At 44.7% G+C, this 20,705-nt stretch overlaps 1 protein-coding gene across 1 annotated transcript in view; it reads right to left on the bottom strand.

Annotated features, from left to right (window-relative positions):
- The window catches only part of LOC124555400 (serine proteinase stubble), a 221,380-nt gene that overhangs the window by 40,881 nt on the left and 159,794 nt on the right, over nucleotides 1-20,705 (bottom strand). Inside the window, exons 3-4 of the mRNA XM_047129296.1 lie at nucleotides 12,814-13,024; nucleotides 12,668-12,735 (exon numbers count right to left, since the gene is read on the bottom strand). Of these exons, the coding sequence (XP_046985252.1) occupies nucleotides 12,668-12,735; nucleotides 12,814-13,024 (279 nt within the window). The remainder of the gene's footprint in view (nucleotides 1-12,667; nucleotides 12,736-12,813; nucleotides 13,025-20,705) is intronic.

Genomic DNA, 20,705 nt, shown 5'->3' with positions numbered 1-20,705 from the left:
TAAAGGAGTTTTGCTATTTGGGGAGCAAAATAACTGATGATGGTCGAAGTAGAGAGGATATAAAATGTAGGCTGGCAATGGCAAGGAAAGCGTTTCTGAAGAAGAGAAATTTGTTAACATCCAGTATTGATTTAAGTGTCAGGAAGTCATTTCTGAAAGTATTTGTATGGAGTGTAGCCATGTATGGAAGTGAAACATGGACGATAAATAGTTTGGACAAGAAGAGAATAGAAGCTTTCGAAATGTGGTGCTACAGAAGAATGCTGAAGATTAGATGGGTAGATCACATAACTAATGAGGAAGTATTGAATAGGATTGGGGAGAAGAGAAGTTTGTGGCACAACTTGACCAGAAGAAGGGATCAGTTGGTAGGACATGTTCTGAGGCATCAAGGGATCACCAATTTAGTGTTGGAGGGCAGCGTGGAGGGTAAAAATCGTAGAGGGAGACCAAGAGATGAATACACTAAGCAGATTCAGAAGGATGTAGGTTGCAATTGGTACTGGGAGATGAAAAAGCTTGCACAGGATAGAGTAGCATGGAGAGCTGCATCAAACCAGTCTCAGGACTGAAGACCACAACAACAACAACATGGCTTCGCCAGATGTACTGTCCGAATTTTATCGCTTGCAGAATCAGCAGACGCAGGCGTTATTGGATGCCCTTGGACAGCTCGTCCAGGGTCAACGTGCACTGCAAAACGATGCGGCCGCCGCCACTTCATCGCTACCGCAGCCACAACATGCTGTTGCACCCACGTTCCGGCAATATGAACCAGCTAAGGAAACATGGATGGAGTGGTCACGCCAGTTTAGATTTCATCTCGCCGCCTACAGAATTCAAGGTAACAAGCGGCAGCCTCATTTATTGGCGTGTGTAGGGGTGCAAACGTACCGTGTGATAGTGAAATTATTTCCCCGACGCGACGTAGCAACTCTGTCCTACGAAGAAATTTTGTCGGCATTGGACGCCTGTTTCAAAGAAACCGTGAATGTCGTTGCAAAACGGTATACGTTCTTTCGTACAAAACGTACGGCCGGTCAGACTAATAGGGAGCGGGTTGCAACATTGCAAGGCCTTACAAGGGATTGTGCTTTTGAGTGTGAATGTGGACTCCATTATTCAGATACTATGGTACGTGATGCAATAGCACAGAACGTTTCTGATGTTCGCATACGGGAACAGATTTTGAAACTCGTCAATCCCTCCCTCCAACAAGTGACAGACATATTGGATAGACAAGACACGCTTGACTTTGCTCAGGAATCATTTGCAACTTCGCCAGCCGTGTGTAACATTAACCAGCCCGCCGGGCGCGCTGCTCGGACCGGTAAACTGCCCTCGCGCACGTCCACGCAGCTGCCGCCACGCTCTAAACCAGGTGTGCCGTGCCAGCATACAAATGCAGTGAAATCATGCCCGCGGTGTGCTACTAGACATTTGCGTGAAAATTGCCCGTCACGCCAAGCTATTTGCTTTATCTGTAATAAGAAAGGACATGTTCAAAGTGTTTGCCAGAAGAAGCTCATATCAGACAATCACAATCATTCCAGGCCCTTTGCTTCGCGCCGGAATCGAACCAAGGACACTCAGGCTCGTGGACCTTCGCCCATGGACATTCATGTAGTTAATTCCCCTCCGTCCAGTGCCACTTTCTCTACCAGTGACTGTGTTCGTCCCACAAAAAGTGTGCGTCGACGTCGCCGGAAATCACGTCAATTAGCAAGTGATGCTGTACCTGTATCAGTTCGAATTGCACGAGACAGTCGCTCTTGTCGTCAGCAGGACAATAAACTTTTTGTAGATTTGGACTTTAATGGCAAGGTCATACCATTCCAGCTCGATACCGGAGCTGCAGTTTCATTGCTCAATCACGACACGTACAAACAACTGGGCAAACCTCTGTTGCGTGCCGCAAATGTTCAGTTAAATAGTTATTCAGGTCAGAATATCCCTGTGTTAGGACAGTGCAGCCTTCTTGCAACATATAAGGGACAAACAAAACTTGTGTCATTTTACGTTCTTCGTTCTTCTACTGCAGTGAACTTGTTTGGTTTAGATTTATTTCAATTGTTTAACATGTCTATAGTCAATCAGGTCCTATCAGTGAATCAGACTGTGCCTTCAGCCAGTGTTTCTTGTCTATGTGAAGAATTTGCAGACATTTTTGCACCGGGCCTTGGTTGCGCTATGAACTATGAAGCACATTTGGAACTGAAAGTAAACGCGCAACCGAAATTTTTCAGAGCGCGCAATGTTCCCCACGCATTGCGTGATGAGGTCGCAAGAACATTACACGATTTAGAATCACAAGGTGTGATTGAACGTGTGCAGACTATTGTTTCCGACAATGGCCCACAATTCATGCCCGCAGAATTTCAGTCATTCTGCAAGGCCAATGGTATTCAACATTTGACATCCGCGCAGTTTTTGCCTCAGTCAAACGGTGCTGCTGAACGATTGGTCCAGACTTTCAAGTCACAGATGTTGAAGTTGAAAGAGTCGCATTCTCGGGAGGACGCGTTGTTGCTCTTTTTGTCATCGTATCGCTCTCAGCCCCGAGATGGTCGCTCGCCGGCTGAGTTGCTCCACGGTCGTCCTCATCGAACCTTGATGTCTTTGCTGCACCCGCCGCATCAGGTTCCTGTGCAGCGGCAGACTCCTGCTTTTGCTCCCGGCGACGTTGTCTATTATCGCAACTATCGCGGTTCACAGCGTTGGCTCGCAGGGCGCATTCTTCGCTGCCTCGGCCGCGCTATGTACTTGGTTTTGGGGGCCTCTGGTGAGGTGCGTCGGCATCTCAATCAGCTGCGCCTCTGCCGTCGCCCGGGTTCTGCCGCTCCCCGTCTGCTTTCAGCGACGGTGCCGTCCGGTCAGCGCCCTGGGGACCCATCTACTGGCTCGCCTCATCCCCAGGTGTTACCGACGCTGCCTTCCATTTTGCCCCATGGCGTCGCGCCGCTGCCGCAGCCGGCGCCGGCGCCGCCCGCAGTGGACGCGTCGCTGCTTCCGCCAAGCGCCTCCCTGGGTCACGCGCCGCCGATCGCTTCCCGTGACCAGATGTCCTCCGCCATGGAACTCTTGCCCGCTCCGGACCAGATGTCGTCTTCGCCCGTCGGGTGCCCCGACGCAATGGAGGTCGACCCTTCGGCCCCTCCTATATCTCTAAGGGCGCATACACCGCATGTTGACGTGCACCCTGCACTAGGTTTTCAGGCGTTTCCTAGCTCCCCTCGGACCGAATGGCAGGGTGCGGGTGGCACAGCCTCGCCTGTTGTTAGGCTCCCCACCTCATCGCATACGTCACCATCGGGACTTCCCCACGGCGGGCGGAAGCCTTATAACACGACCGTTCGCCGATTTGCGGGGGAGGAATGTGGTGTCACCGCCAGACACCACACTTGCTAGGTGGTAGTTTTAAATCGGCCGCGGTCCATTAGTACATGTCGGACCCGCGTGTCGCCACTGTGTGATCGCAGACCGAGCGCCACCACAAGGCAGGTCTCAAGATATGGGATAGCACTCGCCCCAGTTGTACGGACGACGTAGCTAGCGATGCACACTGTCGAAGCCTCGCTCCTTTGCCGAGCAGATAGTTAGAATAGCCTTCAGCTAAGTCCATGGCTACGACCTAGCAAGGCGCCATTAGTAACATTGCATGTATCTAAAGAGTCTCACTTGTATCGCCACAATCTCCAGATGTACCAAAAGGATGGATTAAAGTTAAGTATTCCAGAAGCTACATACTTTTCTTTATAGCATTCATTACATATCCTGTTTCAGACCTCACGCCATCCTGCTTAAGCTTAGCGCGTGCCTTTCGGCTTCCTCTCATTGTGTCTAGGCTGTCTTGTCTAGACACAACAAATTGTTTGTTATTTCAAAAGTAATCGCCATAACTGTAAATAAATTTCTCCCACTTTGAGGCGAGACTGTCAGTACCTCTGTGGAAAAATGATAGTGGCTGCCTGTGGAAACAGTATTGTACTCAGGCGTGAACTCTTCGTCCAAAGCAAATCGACGGCAACGAATGTCTTTTTTCGGTCATCCAAAAATATGGAAATCGCATTTGGAGAGATGGGGACTTTGTAATGGCTTCCCAGCTAAAATTCTGCAGCATAGTCGAAGCAAACTTGTCAACATGTGGGCCTGCCCACGCTGCAGAAGTTTCACTGGAATGCGCTTATACATCTTCCATGTTTTTGGAGCCCTAAAAAAAGACATTTGTGGACGTCGATTCGCTTTAGACGAAAAGGTCCACGCCTAGGTACAATCATGTTCCCATGAAGCCATTAACCGTCTTGTCTCGCTGTGGGATACATGTACTAACAGTAGTGGCGAATACTTCTGAAATAATAAACAGTTTACTTACTCTTCACCAACGCACTGCCACTTGTATATCTTCTTTAAATACTGTAGCAAAGGATGCAAATTCTGTGGTGATTCCCTCCATAAGTTTCTTGCTGCTCCAGTGATTAGGCCTAGCAGGACCTTCCTGTGAGGTCAGAGGCATGCTTTGATACTGATTTAGCACTCTGTAGGTCAGAATTAGAGCTTAGAGTCCTTCACTTTTTTCTTTACGGGTTTACCTTTACAGTTTACGTGGATGACTGAGATTAGGCAGTTATGTGGTCGAATTAAATATGATTTAACATTATTCCATGACCATGGCTTCCATTTTAAACTGGCGACCAATAAACATGGATAGGGAAAAAGGTGAAAAACATTACCGTGTCGGTATATCTTTATTGGAAAATTTGCATATAAAACCGAAACAGCCCATAAGACTTTCCCCTAGAATCACATATTTTCTTGCTAATAGGTGCCTGAGCCTTATTTCTCAAGAATTCTGTTCCATTATTGGTTTAATGCAATGGGAATTACCCAATCGTTTGAAATTATGGCGCTTTATCCATACTTCGTTTTGGAGATAAAGAAACTGATATCTTGCCATAGTGATTAGAAGTATTTCGTTACACGTAAACTGCGAAGGCGTCTCCTGCAGTCAAGTGAAGGAAGGTTGTTCTGCAAATCTACCAGCGACGCAGTGCTCGGTCACCTTGTTCACTGAAGGCCAGCAAGGCAGCTACTTCTCATTTCACTGCCTAAAAGGCGAGACACACATGTTCACATATTCCAATAGTATGGAAACCTTACAAAAATTTAGCATGTATTTCAACCAGTTTTTAATCCGACTTCAGAAGTTGCTGTATCCGCATTTTGACGATATCTGAAGACCATTTTCACTCATTTCAGTACGACAAACAGCCAAAGTTGCAAAATAGCTCTTTTTATTACTTGATCATGACTAGTTTCGGTTTTTATTCATAAACCACTCTCAGATCATCCAACCAAATCAGAATAAATATTACTCCACATATCAAAAAATTATGATGATCGTTATCCAAAGGAGTACAATGCAAGTGACCACGAAACCTGATACAAACAATCGCAATGACCAAGGTGCAACAGCGACATCGTTAAGCACATCGTTATCCAAAGGAGTACAATGCAAGTGACCACGAAACCTGATACAAACAATCGCAATGACCAAGGTGCAACAGCGACATCGTTAAGCACTTACAGAGGAATTACTCAATCGTTACCGCAGGGAGGGTGAATACTTCCTTGGAAGGATCGTCACTATGGACGAGCTGGGCTCTGTCGTACGAACAACGATTAAAGCGGCAGTCCAATGAATGGAAACACCCTGGTTCTCCTCGTCCACAGAACGTGTGCTGAGAGCCAGTTAACCAGCTGGTACCAAGATGATGGATGGCTATTCTGGATTACGATGGGTTAATCCTGAATCACATCGTAACACAGGGGTAGACAATCACTGCAGCCTACTACTTCAATTTCTTGCCACATTTCCTGCATCCCACACTGCCACTGGCATTACATCCCATCATCCTTCATGACTACACACGATGCCACATGGCAAGCCCCTGCGTATGTGGGAGTGGGAGATGTTGGAACATCCACCATATTCACCCGATGCGAGTCAGTGTGATTATGATCTGATCACCGAAATGAAGTAAACCCTTTGTGGCACACTCTAAAACACAAAAGAAGCTATGTGTTCTTGGAGACTTTCGCGGCGGCACACTTCAATAAAGTCTTCTCGGTTTACAAGTTGCATCGTTTCGAATTAAGCACTCGAATTTTCGATAGCTGTCTCCGCCATCGTCATCAGGAGTTAAAAATCACTGACTGCTGGGGGCTGGCACTGTGTTTTGTTTACACAGGGTGTCTCTCCTAGGATTCATCGAGAGCATTTTCTCTGGTGTTTCGGCAAGTAATTGCAATTTCGTTTTTTTTATGTGTAGCTGGAGTCAGCCCAAACAAATGCTACTGTTCAAATGTGTGTGAAATCTTACGGGACTTAACTGCTAAGGTCATCAGTCCCTAGCTTACACACTACTTAACCTAAATTATCCTAAGGACAAACACACACACCCATGCCCGAGCGAGGACTCGAACCTCCGCCGGGACCAGCCGCACAGTTCGTGACTGCAGCGCCTTAGACCGCTTTTTTTTTTTTTTTTTTTCTTGCGTTGCAGACGTCCCAAGACATCCTGTCCAAGTTGGGTGGTTGATCCTTCCACTCAGTTTTTTTTTTTTTTTTTACAGAGGCCAAACGGCTCTCTGACCGAACACGCTGAGCTACCGTGCCGGCTAACCGCTCGGCCAAACCTGCGCGGCTAACAAATACTACTCATCACGTCTTTCATGCGACGTCTAGTGCGGACGGAAAGCGTCGGTTTGTTATCCCTTTACAAACAAAACTATTTTTAAAGTGGAATTTCGCGTGTCCGTTCGATGGAGCGGTCACAAATTAGTCTACTGCGATATTCGTGTTATAAGTATGTATTAACAGGGACAATAAAACACGAAGGACAATCAGTAGCCCGCATCTCGTGGTCGTGCGGTAGCGTTCTCGCTTCCCACGCCCGGGTTCCCGGGTTCGATTCCCGGCGGGGTCAGGGATTTTCTCTGCCTCGTGATGGCTGGGTGTTGTGTGCTGTCCTTAGGTTAGTTAGGTTTAAGTAGTTCTAAGTTCTAGGGGACTGATGACCATAGATGTTAAGTCCCATAGTGCTCAGAGCCATTTGAACCATTTTTTTGACAATCAGTATTCAGTCTGGAACCGCGCGACCGTTACGGTCGCAGGTTCGAATCCTGCCTCGGGCATGGATGTGTGTGATGTCCTTAGGTTAGTTAGGTTTAAGTAGTTCTAAATTCTAGGGGACTGATGACCTCAGCAGTTAAGTCTCATAGTGCTCAGAGCCATTTGAACCATTTTTGACAATTAGTACTGCAGCAGCGGCTCAGTAGTGGTACTGCATCGCAGTAGCATTCCGCGAGGGCCAGGGCAGTGCCGTCGATGCTGGAGTAGTGGTTATTCTTCGTTTTTTTACTGTCTCTGTTAATACAGATCGACAAAGGAAATATCGCACCAGACTAATCCGGAACCGCTCTATCGAATGGGCACATAAAATTCCACTTTAAAGATCATTTTGTTTGTACTGTAAAACAAACCGACATTTTCCGTCGAAATTGGTAGTTGCATGAAAGACGTGATGAGCAGTGTTCCAAGATGCTACTCCAGGCGGGTGTAAAATGAATGTGCGCAACAGAGAATAATAAACGCTAACAATGAATATTTGGCCCTGTCTGACTACCCCCTGAAGCAGATCTTAGGATCTCTTAATTCTACAAATTACAATCTAAACATACATGAATGATGAAGGCAACTAATCCTACTAAATGATAAACGTTGTTCTTGCTTATATATTTATTGTAGATTTAAAAAAAAACATTTATATTGCAAAGTTTACATTTCCTAAGTAAAATAACTAATCAATTTCCCCAACTCTGCCCCTTATTATGACTCCGCGGTCTAATCACAATAAAGCGAAATGACTGACACCATCTACGTACCAAACACTAGAAGACACTACTTACAAAGATGATCTACGGTGGTGTGGAACCTCGGTGGAAATAAACTAACGTGATCACAGCTGTTTAGTTTTTATAGCCCTAATAAGCCGAAGCAATTTGCGATATCACCGTTTGTACTGCGTCTGGTGCGTCAAAGTGATGGTTCTCGTACTCGTCTGCGATGATGGAAGAACTCCAGCCACAAATAAACACTTTCAAACGCTAGGACGGCAGAATACGGTCCTCTGACTAATATACTCTAATACTGTCTTCTCCTCTCTGTGTTCTACAGACGAGAAACGCGAACTCCCATCCACAAGGACTGAGTTCAGATAACGTCTCAACGTAAGTACAGGCGGAATAAGTGCTCTCAATTCCTGAACGCTGAGAACTCAACAACGACCTCCACCCTCGTAACTCCGAAAACGAATCATATTCCCGAAACCACGGACTATTCTCCCTCTCTACAGAGTCTTCCGAACGCCGACCAACCATATTTTAGTCTTTTGTCGTCCAGTGCGGAAAGTTTGAGAAGAAAAACCTATACTCGTACAATGGTACGCTTCTGAGTAAAAATCCTTAGAAATAACCCAGCCTGCATGGTTTCTGAGGTGCCGCTTCTTGGTTCCTCTCACCTACATCCAAGATTTTCATCGTTCGGAAGTATTATCCGGTTATCCTTCCGGCCCCTACTACGAGTATAACAGCGGCCGGCCGTCACCCTATTGTGCTCCAGAGCTCAGGTGCCACGACGTCCGTCTAGCTACTTTCTGTGTTTAATCAGGACCAACACCTGTGCGGGCCTTCCACCCAGAGCTTGAGTTCTGCCTGCCGTTTCATCTCCACTGGCGTTCCAACCTCTACTAGAATAGGCAATCATTCATTACGCCGTTTTTATAATAAAGACACTCCGTCACCTCTCATGAAATAAGCGTTAACAATTATTTACAAGACATACGTGACAATGTCAGTCTCCTTTATATATTCATATACACGATGTACAAGCTATCACATGATACCTAATTGTGTTTGTAGCTCATGGCAAAGTATGTGGATGAGTTCTTGTAAGGTGTGAAATTATAGCCAGCTTACAGTGGCTTGTCTGGGATGACTCTAGCTACACATAGCAAAAACGATATTGAAAGTATCTACCGACACACCAGAGAAAAAGTGCCTGGTGACTCATAGGGAGTTAACCTGTATAGATGCAATGGCAGTATCTGGAACCTTCGACAGGGCGCTCCCTGAGAGACATCAATAGAGTTGGATGTGCTGACGGTCTACCACGCCTTCCATCTGTGTAGTGGAAGGTGACCGAGGTGAGTGCGCTTATAGTGAGAAAGTGTAATGTGATGAACGTCTGTCAGTAAAGTCTCGTACAGATTATAACAGTGTTGCCACTACACTTTTTATACATCCCATTTATTTTAGTAATAATAAATCAGAAGAAAGGAAAGTAGCTGCTGCAGAGGCAACGTTCGCTTTTCATCTAGTAAGGAACCATCACTCCTACAGCTCCTACCACGTGTATTACTTGTTGGATCGACAGCGCACTATATTCCTCCCGGGTTTGTAGAAAAGAAGTAGGGCAACGTTATGTGTGAACCAGCCCACGGCCCACGAGTCTATAGTGATCCATTCTTCCGGTCGAGATCTACATCTGCATCCATGCTCCGCAAGCGACCTGGCGGTGTGTGGAGGAGGGTACCTTGAGTACCTCTATCGGTTCTCCCTTCTATTCCAGTCTCGTATTGTTTGTGGAAAGAAAGATTGTCGGTATGCCTCTGTGTGGGCTCTAATTTCTCTGATTTTATACTTATGGTCTCTTCGCGAGTTATACGTAGGAGGGAGCAATATACCGCTTGACTCCTCGGTAAAGGTATGTACTCGAAACTTCAACAAAAGCCCGTACCGAGCTACTGACCGTCTCTCTTGCAAAAGTCTTCCACTGGAGTTTAACTATCATCTCTGTGACGCTTTCGCGATTACTAAGTGATCCTGTAACGAAGCGCGCTGCTCTCCGTTGGATGTTCTCTCTCTCTCTTCTATCAACCCTATCTGGTACGGATCCCACACCGGTGAGGGTATTCAAGCAGTGGACGAACAAGTGTACTGTAAACTACTTCCTTTGTTTTCGGACTGCATTTCCTTAGGATTCTTCCAATGAATCTCAGTCTGGCATCTGCTTTACCGACGATATGCTCATTGCAATTTAAAACAGTCCAAATGCCTGCTCCCAGATAATTTATGGAATTAACTGCTTCCAGTTGCTGACCTGCTATATTGTAGCTAAATGATAAAGGATCTTTCTTTCTGTGTATTCGCAGCACATTATACTTGTTGACATTGCGATTCAGTTGCCATTCCCTGCACCATGCGTCAATTCGTTGCAGATCCTCCTGCATTTCAGTATAATTTTCCATTGTTACAACCTCTCGATGTACTACAGCATCATCCGCAAAAAACCTCAGTGAACTTCCGATGTTATCCACAAGGTCATTTATATATATTTTGAATAGCAACGGTCCTACGACACTCCCCTGCGGCACACCTGAAATCACTCTTACTTCGGAAGACTTCTCTCCATTGAGAATGACATGCTGCGTTCTGTTATCTAGGAACTCTTCAATCCAGTCACACAATTAGTCTGATAGTCCATATGGTCTTACTTTGTTCATTAAACGACTGTGGGGAACTGTATCAAACGCCTTGCGGAAGTCAAGAAACACGGCATCTACCTGGGAACCCGTGTCTATGGCCCTCTGAGTCTCGTGGACGAATAGCGCGAGCTGGGTTTCACACGATCGTCTATTTCGAAACCCGTGCTGATTCCTACAGAGTAGATTTCTAGTCACCAGAAAAATCATTATACTCGAACATAATACGTGTTCCAAAATTCTACAACTGATCGATGTTAGAGATATAGGTCTATAGTTCTGCACATCTGTTCGACGTCCCTTCTTGAAAACGGGGATGAACTGTGCCTTTTCCAATCTTTTGGAACGCTACGCTCTTCTAGAGACCTACGGCACACCGCTGCAAGAAGGAGGGCAAGTTCCTTTGCGTACTCTGTGTAAAATCGAACTGGTATCCCATCAGGTCCAGCGGCCTTTCCTCTTTTGAGCGATTATAATTGTTTCTCTATCCCTCTGTCGTCTGTTTCAATATCTAGCATTTTGTCATCTGTGCGACAATATAGAAAAGGAACTACAGTGCAGTCTTCCTCTGTGAAACGGCTTTGGAAAAAGACATTTACACTATTGGCCATCAAAATTGCTACACCACGAAGATGACGTGCTACAGGCGCGAAATTTAACCGACATGAAGAAGATGCTGTGATATGCAAATCATTAGCTTTTCAGAGCATTCACACAAGGTTGGCGCCGGTGGCGACACCTACAACGTGCTGACATGAGGAAAGTTTCCAACCGACTTCTCATATATAAACAGCAGTTGACCGGCGTTGCCTGGTGAAACGTTGTTGTGATGCCTCGTGTATGGAGGAGAAATGCGTACCATCACGTTTCCAACTTTGATAAACCTCGGATTGTAGCCTATCGTGATGCGGTATATCGTATCGCGACATTGCTCCTCGCGTTGGTCGAGATCCAATGACTGTTAGCAGAATATGGAATCGGTGTGTTCAGGAGGGTAATACGGAACACCGTGCTGGATCCCAACGGCCTCGTATCACTAGCAGTCGAGATGACGGGCATCTTATCCGCGTGGCTGTAACAGATCGTGCAGCCACGTCTCGATCCCTGAGTCAACAGATGCGGACGTTTGCAAGACAACAACCATCTGCACCAACAGTTCGACGACGCCTGCAGCAGCATGGACTATCAGCTCGGAGACCATGGCTGCGGTTACCCTTGACGCTGCATCACAGACAGGAGCGCCTGCGATGGTGTACTCAACGACGAACCTGGGTGCACGAATGGCAAAACGTCATTTTTTCGGATGAATCCAGGTCCTGTTTACAGCATCATGATGGTCGCATCCGTGTTTGGCGACATCGCGGTGAACGCACATTGGAAGCGTGTATTCGTCATCGCCATACTGGCGTATCACCCGGCTTGATGGTATGGGGTGCCATTGGTTACACGTCTCGGTCACCTCTTGTTCACACTGACGGCACTTTGAACAGTGGACGTTACATTTCAGATGTGTTACGACCTGTGGTTCTACCCGTCATTCAATCCCTGCTAAACCCTACATTTCAGCAGAATAATGCACGACCGCATGTTGCAGGTCCTGCACGGGCCTTTCTGGATACAGAAAATGTTCGACTGCTGCCTTAGTCAGCACATTCTCCAGATCTCTCACCAATTGAAAACGTCTGGTCAATGGTAGCCGAGCAACTGGCTCGTCACAATACACCAGTCACTATTCTTGATGAACTGTGGTATCGTGTTGAAGTTGCATGGGCAGCTGTACCTGTACACGCCATCGAAGCTCTGTTTGACTCAATGCCCAGGCGTATCAAGGCCGTTATTACGGCCAGAGGTGGTTGTTCTGGGTACTGATTAGTGATTTCTCAGGATCTATGCACCCAAATTGCGTGAAAATGTAATCACATGTCAGTTCTAGTATAATATATTTGTCCAATCTGCATTTCTTCTTGGTGTAGCAGTTTTAATGGCCAGTAGTGTAGTATTGCGGCCTTCAGTTTGTCATCTTGTAGTTCCTTTTGGTGAATAGTTTCGAAGGGAAATGAGCTTACCTATACTGGTAACGTCTAGTAGCTGGTTATTCCTGTGGTCTATATCCTCCCTGCGTGACGGGAGCCCGCTAGGCGAAGCCGGCAGGAAAGAGGCGGAAGGCGGCAGCGGCGGAGGCAGCTTGGGTGGGGGCGGGGGCGGCGGCGGCGGCGGGGGCGGCGGGTGCGAGTGGTGCGCGGGCACGCAGCACGTGAAGAGCAGGTCGGCCACCACGTCGAGCGGCCCTCCGGACGAGCTGCAGCCGGGCGTCAGCTGGCCGCCCACCAGCCAGCAGGTGAAGGTCAGCGTGCAGCGGTACGCCGCCGCGTTGTGGCGGCACGAGCTCGGGTATCCCAGCAGCGACGACAGCAACCGCCCGCCTGCCGATATAAAACGTTTTAAAGTACTTTAGGATTGAAAGCCACGAACGAAGTAGCGGGGTGAGGTTCACGCTGGAGGCACGGCACACATCCAGCCAGTCTCACGAGACCCCTAAAATCAGCAGTCGCCCGACTTTGTCAGATCTTCACCCATACCATTACGACATTTGCCACTCGCGCTATGCATCAGACTTGAAACAACACAAGGGGCTACCCCCAGAGTAAATCTTTGCCTTCAGTAATCTTTAAGATACAGTAAGGTGACCGAAGTCTTATCGATATACACATATACAGATGGCGGCAGTATCGCGTGCGTTATGTATAAAAGGGCAGTGCACCGGCGGGCCTGTCATTTGCACTCCAGTAACTCATGTGGAAAGGTTTTCGACGTGATTATGACAGCACGACCGGAATTAACAGACTCTGAACGCAGAACAGCAGTTGGAGGTAGACACATGGGACGTTTCATTTCGGAAATTGTTAGGGAATTTAATATTCCGAGGTCCACAGTGTCAAGAGTGTGCCAAGAATACCAAATTTGAGCCATCATCTCTCACCACGGCCAACACAATGGCCGACGGCCTTCACTTAACGGTCGAGAGCAGCGGCGTTTGCGTAATTGTTAGTGCATTACATTACACTAATACTTGTTCCTTAGAGCGTGAATGTGGTTGGTTGGTTGTTTTTGGGAAGGAGACCAGACAGCGAGGTCATTGGTCTCATCGGATTAGGGAAGGACGGGGAAGGAAGTCGGCCGTGACCTTTGAAAGGAACCATCCCGGCATTTTCCTGGAGCGATTTAGGGAAATCACGGAAAACCTAAATCAGGATGGCCGGACGCGGGATTGAACCGTCGTCCTCCCGAATGCGAGTCCAGTGTCTAACCACTGCGCCACCTCGCTCGGTCGTGGATATGACATTTCGTAATAATGTAATGATGTGGAATGTGTAGGTTTAACATAAATTGTCTTTTCACGGTACAGTCTTTTTTTTTAACTATTACAGTTACTACTTCACGCACTTTGCTGTTATTTTTGAATTGTTATGGGTTATTAATAACAAATTTCATAAGTGAATATATGTATTGCGAAGGCACTGTGAATATCCCGAGTTCCTTAAATAATTGCACCATGACATCTACCATTTCTTCCAGATTTAATAGAATCCTTCTTTTCGTCTTCCCATTCTTCTCCATCCCTTTTCAACAATTTGGTTTGGTGTCGTGTTCCAGTTCCAGTCATTCCACTCACTTCCTTTCCTAAACATTCTCCCTCATAAAACCAAAACCATCTGTCGCCTTCCAGCTTTCAGCAAACCCGCAACTACTGCTTACTTCGTCCTCCAAATCACCAAATCTCATTTCTCATCCAACCCTACAATCTCGTAGTCACGAACCTACACAGCAGCAGTCTCGTCAACAACGGAAAATCAGTGGAACACCTTAGTCTATGTAGCCATCAACGCATCTTTTACATAAAAAACACAAACAACTTATCTTTATTTTAATTTAAAAGTGCTGTGTCATAGAGCACCACAAAATTTTTAAGTATTTTAAAACTGTTAGCCTTAAAAGTAAATGTTGTTAATAACTTGAATAAAAAGTATTAATGTTCCACGCCGGCCGCTGTGGCCGAGCGGTCCTAGGAGCTTCAGCCTGGAGCCGCGCTGCTGCTACGGTTGCAGGTTCGAATCCTGCCTCGGGCATGGATGTGTGTGATGTCCTTAGGTTAGTTAGGTTTAAGTAGTTCTAAGTCTAGGGGACTGATGACCTCAGATGTTAAGTCCTATAGTGCTCAGAGCCATTTGAATCATTTTTTAACGTTCCACAATAATATTTACTAGTTCGTTATGATCCGGCTTTCAGCCTCTTAGGCCATCGTCTGGTAACTTAAGTTCTCTGACGCTGGCCGAAGAAGCTAAAAGCCAGTTCATAACGAACTAATAAATATTATAGTGGAACAGTAATACTTTGTTTTTATGTTATTAGTATGTCTATTTTCCTCCAAAAACCGACAGAATGTTCCATAAACATTAGCAAAAGTTTTTGTTACCGATGATAGTCGCCATCCCACTTGAGCAGGACCAAGGGAATTGAATGCTAAAACAAAACAAAAAAGACTGATGACTATTCTCCCATCATCTTCCCACTACCTGTCCTGTGTGTTTCGTGACAAATTGCGATAATTTTAAAATATGAACTTTTTTGTTCAACTTACAGCCATTTGTAGGGGATGGAGGCAGGTCCCATGTGCGAGAGAGGAATTAAAGTGGGTAAATAATGAGCTGTAATTGGACGAGCTTAACGTAGTTGACGTATGTTTTAACTTCTAGCCATTTTAATTAGCTGCAATAGGTTTATTTTTTATAATTTACTACCTCATTTTAATAGGAAGAAGCGTATACGTTGCGCCAGCTTCATACGTCTTTTCACGTGAGTGACATTGTAACACATTTTGAGCAAATAACAGAATTTTTTGGAAAATTATCGTCTCTGGGAGTTACAGCTTAAATTCCGGAAAAGAAGTATTAGCCATAAAAAATTTCTGAGCTCTATACTGTCGCATAAGAAACGATACTAATAAATGTTCGCAAATCAGTAAAGGAGAAAACTTACGTAACACTACTATCTGAAAAGTACACAGAGCACTAAAACGTATTTTTGCGCATACCTTTATCATTAACTACTTAATGAAAGTAGCAGTGAAAGAGAGAAACAGTAGACAGAGACTATATGTGATACAGCTTAAGGAAGATGCAGTCTTTGGGAGATACGCAAAAATGAACACATCATAAAAGCAAACAGATAAAAAATGGCTCTTAGCATTATGGGACTTAACTGCTGAGGTCATCAGTCGTCTAGAACTTAGAACTACTTAAACCTAACTAACCTAAGGATATCACACGGATCCATGCGCGAGGTAGGATTCGAACCTGCGTCCGTAGCGGTCGCGCGGCTCCAGACTGTAGGGCCTAGAACCGCTCGGCCACCCTGGCCGGCTGCAAACAGATAGTCAAATGCGTATTTCATATCGGTTTAAGCAAAGAAGTCAAAAATTTTACCAATGTGGCAACTCCAGTTCAAACAACATTAAATATTCCTGAATCTTACGAACAAGTACTGCGGTGGGAAAACCTTTAACAGCTCGACCTTACAGAATTTTACTCCGAGCTTTGAGATACTTCCGACTTTTTATACAATGCATGAACCTACTAGGTGGGATATGAAATATACCTTTCCGGTGGGTCAAAATATGTTACTCGGCAATTTGACTTATTGTGAATGCGCAGCATTTTGAGAAGTTGCTCTCATTCGGCTGAGATTATAAACAAAGGTTTGCTCGTTCCTCTATGGAGCAGCTCCTTCGGTAGGTTCTGCTAATTTGTTGGCCCACTAAGCCACAAAAGACGTTTTTGTTTTCTCATTAGCTACGAATGAAAGCCGGCCGGTGTGGCCGGGCGGTTCTACGCGCTTCAGTCTGAAACCGCGCGACCGTTACGGTCGCAGGTTCGAATTCTGCCTCGGGCATGGATGTGTGTGATGTCCTTAGGTAAGTTAGGTTTAAGTAGTTCTAAGTTCTAGGGGACTGATGACCTCATATGTTGAGTCCCATAGTGCTCAGAGCCATTTGAACCATACGATTGAAAGACAGGTATCTTGTTAAATATCACTTACGTTAGAAACTCACAAAAAATGGAGTGATTATTTTTAGTTGACGCTATCTACTTTCGGAGCAAGTGCGGCTCCACTGACACTTTGCGCGGAAGGAATCGAGAAGTCAGGAACGCCGAGTAGCGACAGGGAAACCGTGACACACAAGTTGCCTCAGTCGTGAACGACGGCGAACGCCAAGCGAGAAAAACTTGGCTGCAGTAATGCAGCTGAGCAGGTATTCCGTGACATTCCTTTTTAGCGAAGGCTTCACTTTCTGTCACAACTTCTGAGAACTTCGCAGCTCTTCCTATGGCACACACCATACCTCGTAGTGGGCGTTTGGAATTTATTCGCAGCCAATACACAATGAGTAAAGTACTCGAATATCGTGTACAGTTTTTTGAACTCTTTTCAATACACCGTTGCAGACGGCATTTAATTTCGTCTGCTACTCTCGCATTATTACACGTCACCTTTGTCAAACAAACTGTGATGACGTCATGATAAGAAATAGTACAGGGATTTCAAAAGAACTATTTTAATATACTGCTAAAAATAATGTCCAGATTAGACTCGTACAGTATGTATGAACATCTACATCTACATCTACATCTACATGGATACTCTGAAAATCACATTTAAGTGCCTGGCAGAGGGTTCATCGAACCACCTTCACAATTCTCTATTATTCCAACCTAGTACAGCGCGTGGAAGAATGAACACCTATATCTTTCCGTACGAGCTCTGAATTCCCTTAATTTATCGTGATGGTCGTTCCTCTCTATGTAGGTCGGTGTCAACAAAATATTTTCGCATTCGGAAGAGAAAGTTGGTGATTGGAATTTCGAGAGAAGATTCCGTCGCAACGAAAAACGCCTTTCTTTTAATGATGTCCAGCCCAAATCCTGTATCATTTCTGTGACACTCTCTCCCATATTTCGCGATAATACAAAACGTGCTGCCTTTCTTTGAACTTTTTCGATGTACTCCGTCAGTCCTATCTGGTAAGGATCCCACACCGCGGAGCAGTATTCTAAAAGAGGACGGACAAGCGTAGTGTAGGCAGTCTCCTTAGTAAGTCTTATATTTTGTAAGTGCCCTGCCAAGAAAACGCAGTCTTTGGTTAGCCTACCCCAGAACATTTTCTATGTGTTCCTTCCAATTTAAGTTGTTCGTAATTGTAATTTCTAGGTATTTAGTTGAATTTACGGCTTTTAGATTAGACTGATTTATCGTGTAACGGAAGTTTAATGAGGTCAATGACCTCACACTTTTCGTTGTTTAGGGTCAACTACAACTTTTCGCACCATTCAGATATCTTTTCTAAATCGTTTTGCAGTTTGTTTTAATCTTCTGTTGACTTTATTAGTCGATAAACGACAGCGTCATCTGTAAACAACCGAAGACGGCTGCTCAGGTTGTCTCCCAAAACGTTTATATAGATAAGGAACAACAAAGGGTCTATAACACTACCATGGGGAACGCCAGAAATCACTTAAGTTTTACTCGATGACTTTCCGTCAGTTACTACGAACTGTGACCTCTCTGAGAGGAAATCACAAATCTAGTCATATAACTGAGAACGATACTCCATAAGCACGCTGTTTCACTACGAGCCGCTTGTGTGGTACTGTGTCAAAAGCCTTCCGGAAATCCAGAAATACGGAATCGATCTGAAATTCCTTGTCAATAGCACTCAAAACTTCATGTGAATAAAGAGCTAGTCGTGTTTCACAGGAACGATGTTTTCTAAGCCCATGTTGACTGTGTGTCAATAGACCGTTTCCTTCGAGGTAATTCATAATGTTCGAACACAATATATGTTCCAAAATCCTGCTGCATATCGACGTTAACAATATGGGCCTGTACTTTAGTGAATTACTCCTACTACCTTTCTTGAATATTGGTGTGACCTGTGCAACTTTCCAGTCTTTGGGTAAGGATCTTTCGTCAAGCGAACGGTTGTATATGGTTGTTAAGTATGGAGCTAATGCATCAGCATTCTCCGAAAGGAACCTAATTGGTATACAATCTGGATCAGAAGCCTTTGATGCTCGTTATTAACTCAGGATTATTGCTTCACTACTCCGAGGATATTTACTTCTACGTTACTCATGTTGGCAGCTGTTCTCGATTAGGATTCTGGAATATTTACTTCGTCTTCTTTTGTGAAGGTATTTCGGAAGGCTGTGTTTAGTAACTCTGCTTTGGCAGCACTGTCTTTGATAGTATCTCCATTGATATCGCGCAGAGAAGGCATTGTTTCTTGCCGCTAACATACTTCACATAGGACCAGAATCTCTTTGGATTTTCTGCCAGGTTTCGAGACAACGTCTCGTTAAGGAAACTGTTATAAGCATCTCGCATTCAAGTCCGCGCTAAATTTTGAGCTTCTGTAAAAGATCACCAATCTTGCGGATTTTGCGTCTGTTTAAATATTGCATGTATGTTTCGTTATTTCTGCAACAGTGTTCTAATCCGTTTTGTGTACCAAGGAGGATCAGCTCCGTCGTTTGTTAATTTATTTGGTATAAATACCTCAATTGCTGCCGATACTATTTCTTTGAATTTAAGCCACATCTGGTCTGCACTTATATTATTGGTTTGGAATGAGTGGAGATTGTCTCTCAGGAAGGCTTCAAGTGAATTTTTATCTGCTTTTTTGAATAGGTATATTTTTCGCTTATTTTTCGAGGATTTGGGGATTACAATATTCAGTCTCGCTAAGAGAACCCTGTGTTCACCAATCCCTGAATCGGTTTTGATGCTCGTTACTAACTCAGGTTTATTTGTTTATAAGAGGTCAAGTGTGTTTCCACAAGCGTTTAGTATTCGTGTGGGTTCATGAATTAACTGCTCTAAATAATTTCATTGTGACCATTGCCCATCAAGAGGTTGTGTGTTGCCTGGTGGCGCTGAAGGTACGTGACACGGGAAGAGAAATATATGAGCGGAGCAGAGACGAATAGGGATTCATTCTAGCGACGATAACTGGCCCAAATGCGGAAATCCACCGAATTAAGCGGCTTTGACAAAAACCAGACTGCTATGGCCCAGTGCCTGGCTGCGAGTATCCCAGAAACAGCGAAGCTGGTTAGTTAGTTTGTTAGTTACGTGTTCCATTGATCAATAGCACGGAAAAACCGTTATGATGTGGAACGTGTCAAATGCACAAGAAATGTGCACAGGAAACAACTTTTTGTTGTTGTTTACATTATAGTGGTATACCTAGATATTTCTATTATCTATCCCATTCCCTTAGATGGTACAAAATGCACATATTATATCTCCAGATTTATTTACTCATATTCAAGAATTCATCTATGGTATAGAAGGAGTTGTCAAGGAGGTATGATTTCAATTTGTTTTTGTAACTATTACTGCTGTCTGTCAGACAATTTATTTCATCTGGTAGTTTATCAAAAAGTTTTATAGCAGCATATTTTACCCCTTTCTGTGCCAAAGATAGGTTAAGTAAAGGATAGTGTAGGTCTTTCTTTTTTCTGGTATTGTAATCATGAATGTCGCTGTTGATTTTAAACTGGTACATGTTGCTGAGAAAAAATTTCATTACCGAGTAAATGTACTGTGAAGCAGTTGTAAGAATTCCTAACCCTTTAAACAGATGCCTACAGGATGTGCGACCATGAACCCCACACATTATTCTAACTGTTTTCTTTTAAGCAGTGAATACCTTTTGCCTAAGTGTTGAGCTGCTCCAGAATATTATTCCGTATGACATCAGAGAGTGGAAGTATGCAAAGTATTTTAGCTTACTAATTTCTACATCCTCAAAATTGGCAATTATCCTGATTGCAAAAGTTGCTAAACCTAGTCGCTTTAGGAGATCCAAAATATGAATTTTCCAATTAAGATTCTCATCTATATGTACACCAAAAAACTTAGTATGCTCTACCTTGGCTACTGACTTCTTTTGATGTGTTATGTTTATTGACGGAATTATACTTTCTGCAGCAGAAAATTGGATGTGCTGTGTTTTTTCAAAGTTCAGTGCCCTTTCAAAAATGG

Source organism: Schistocerca americana, chromosome X (genome assembly GCF_021461395.2).
Source record: "Schistocerca americana isolate TAMUIC-IGC-003095 chromosome X, iqSchAmer2.1, whole genome shotgun sequence".
NCBI lineage: Eukaryota > Metazoa > Arthropoda > Insecta > Orthoptera > Acrididae > Schistocerca > Schistocerca americana.
This window is presented reverse-complemented; position numbering and strand designations above follow the sequence as displayed.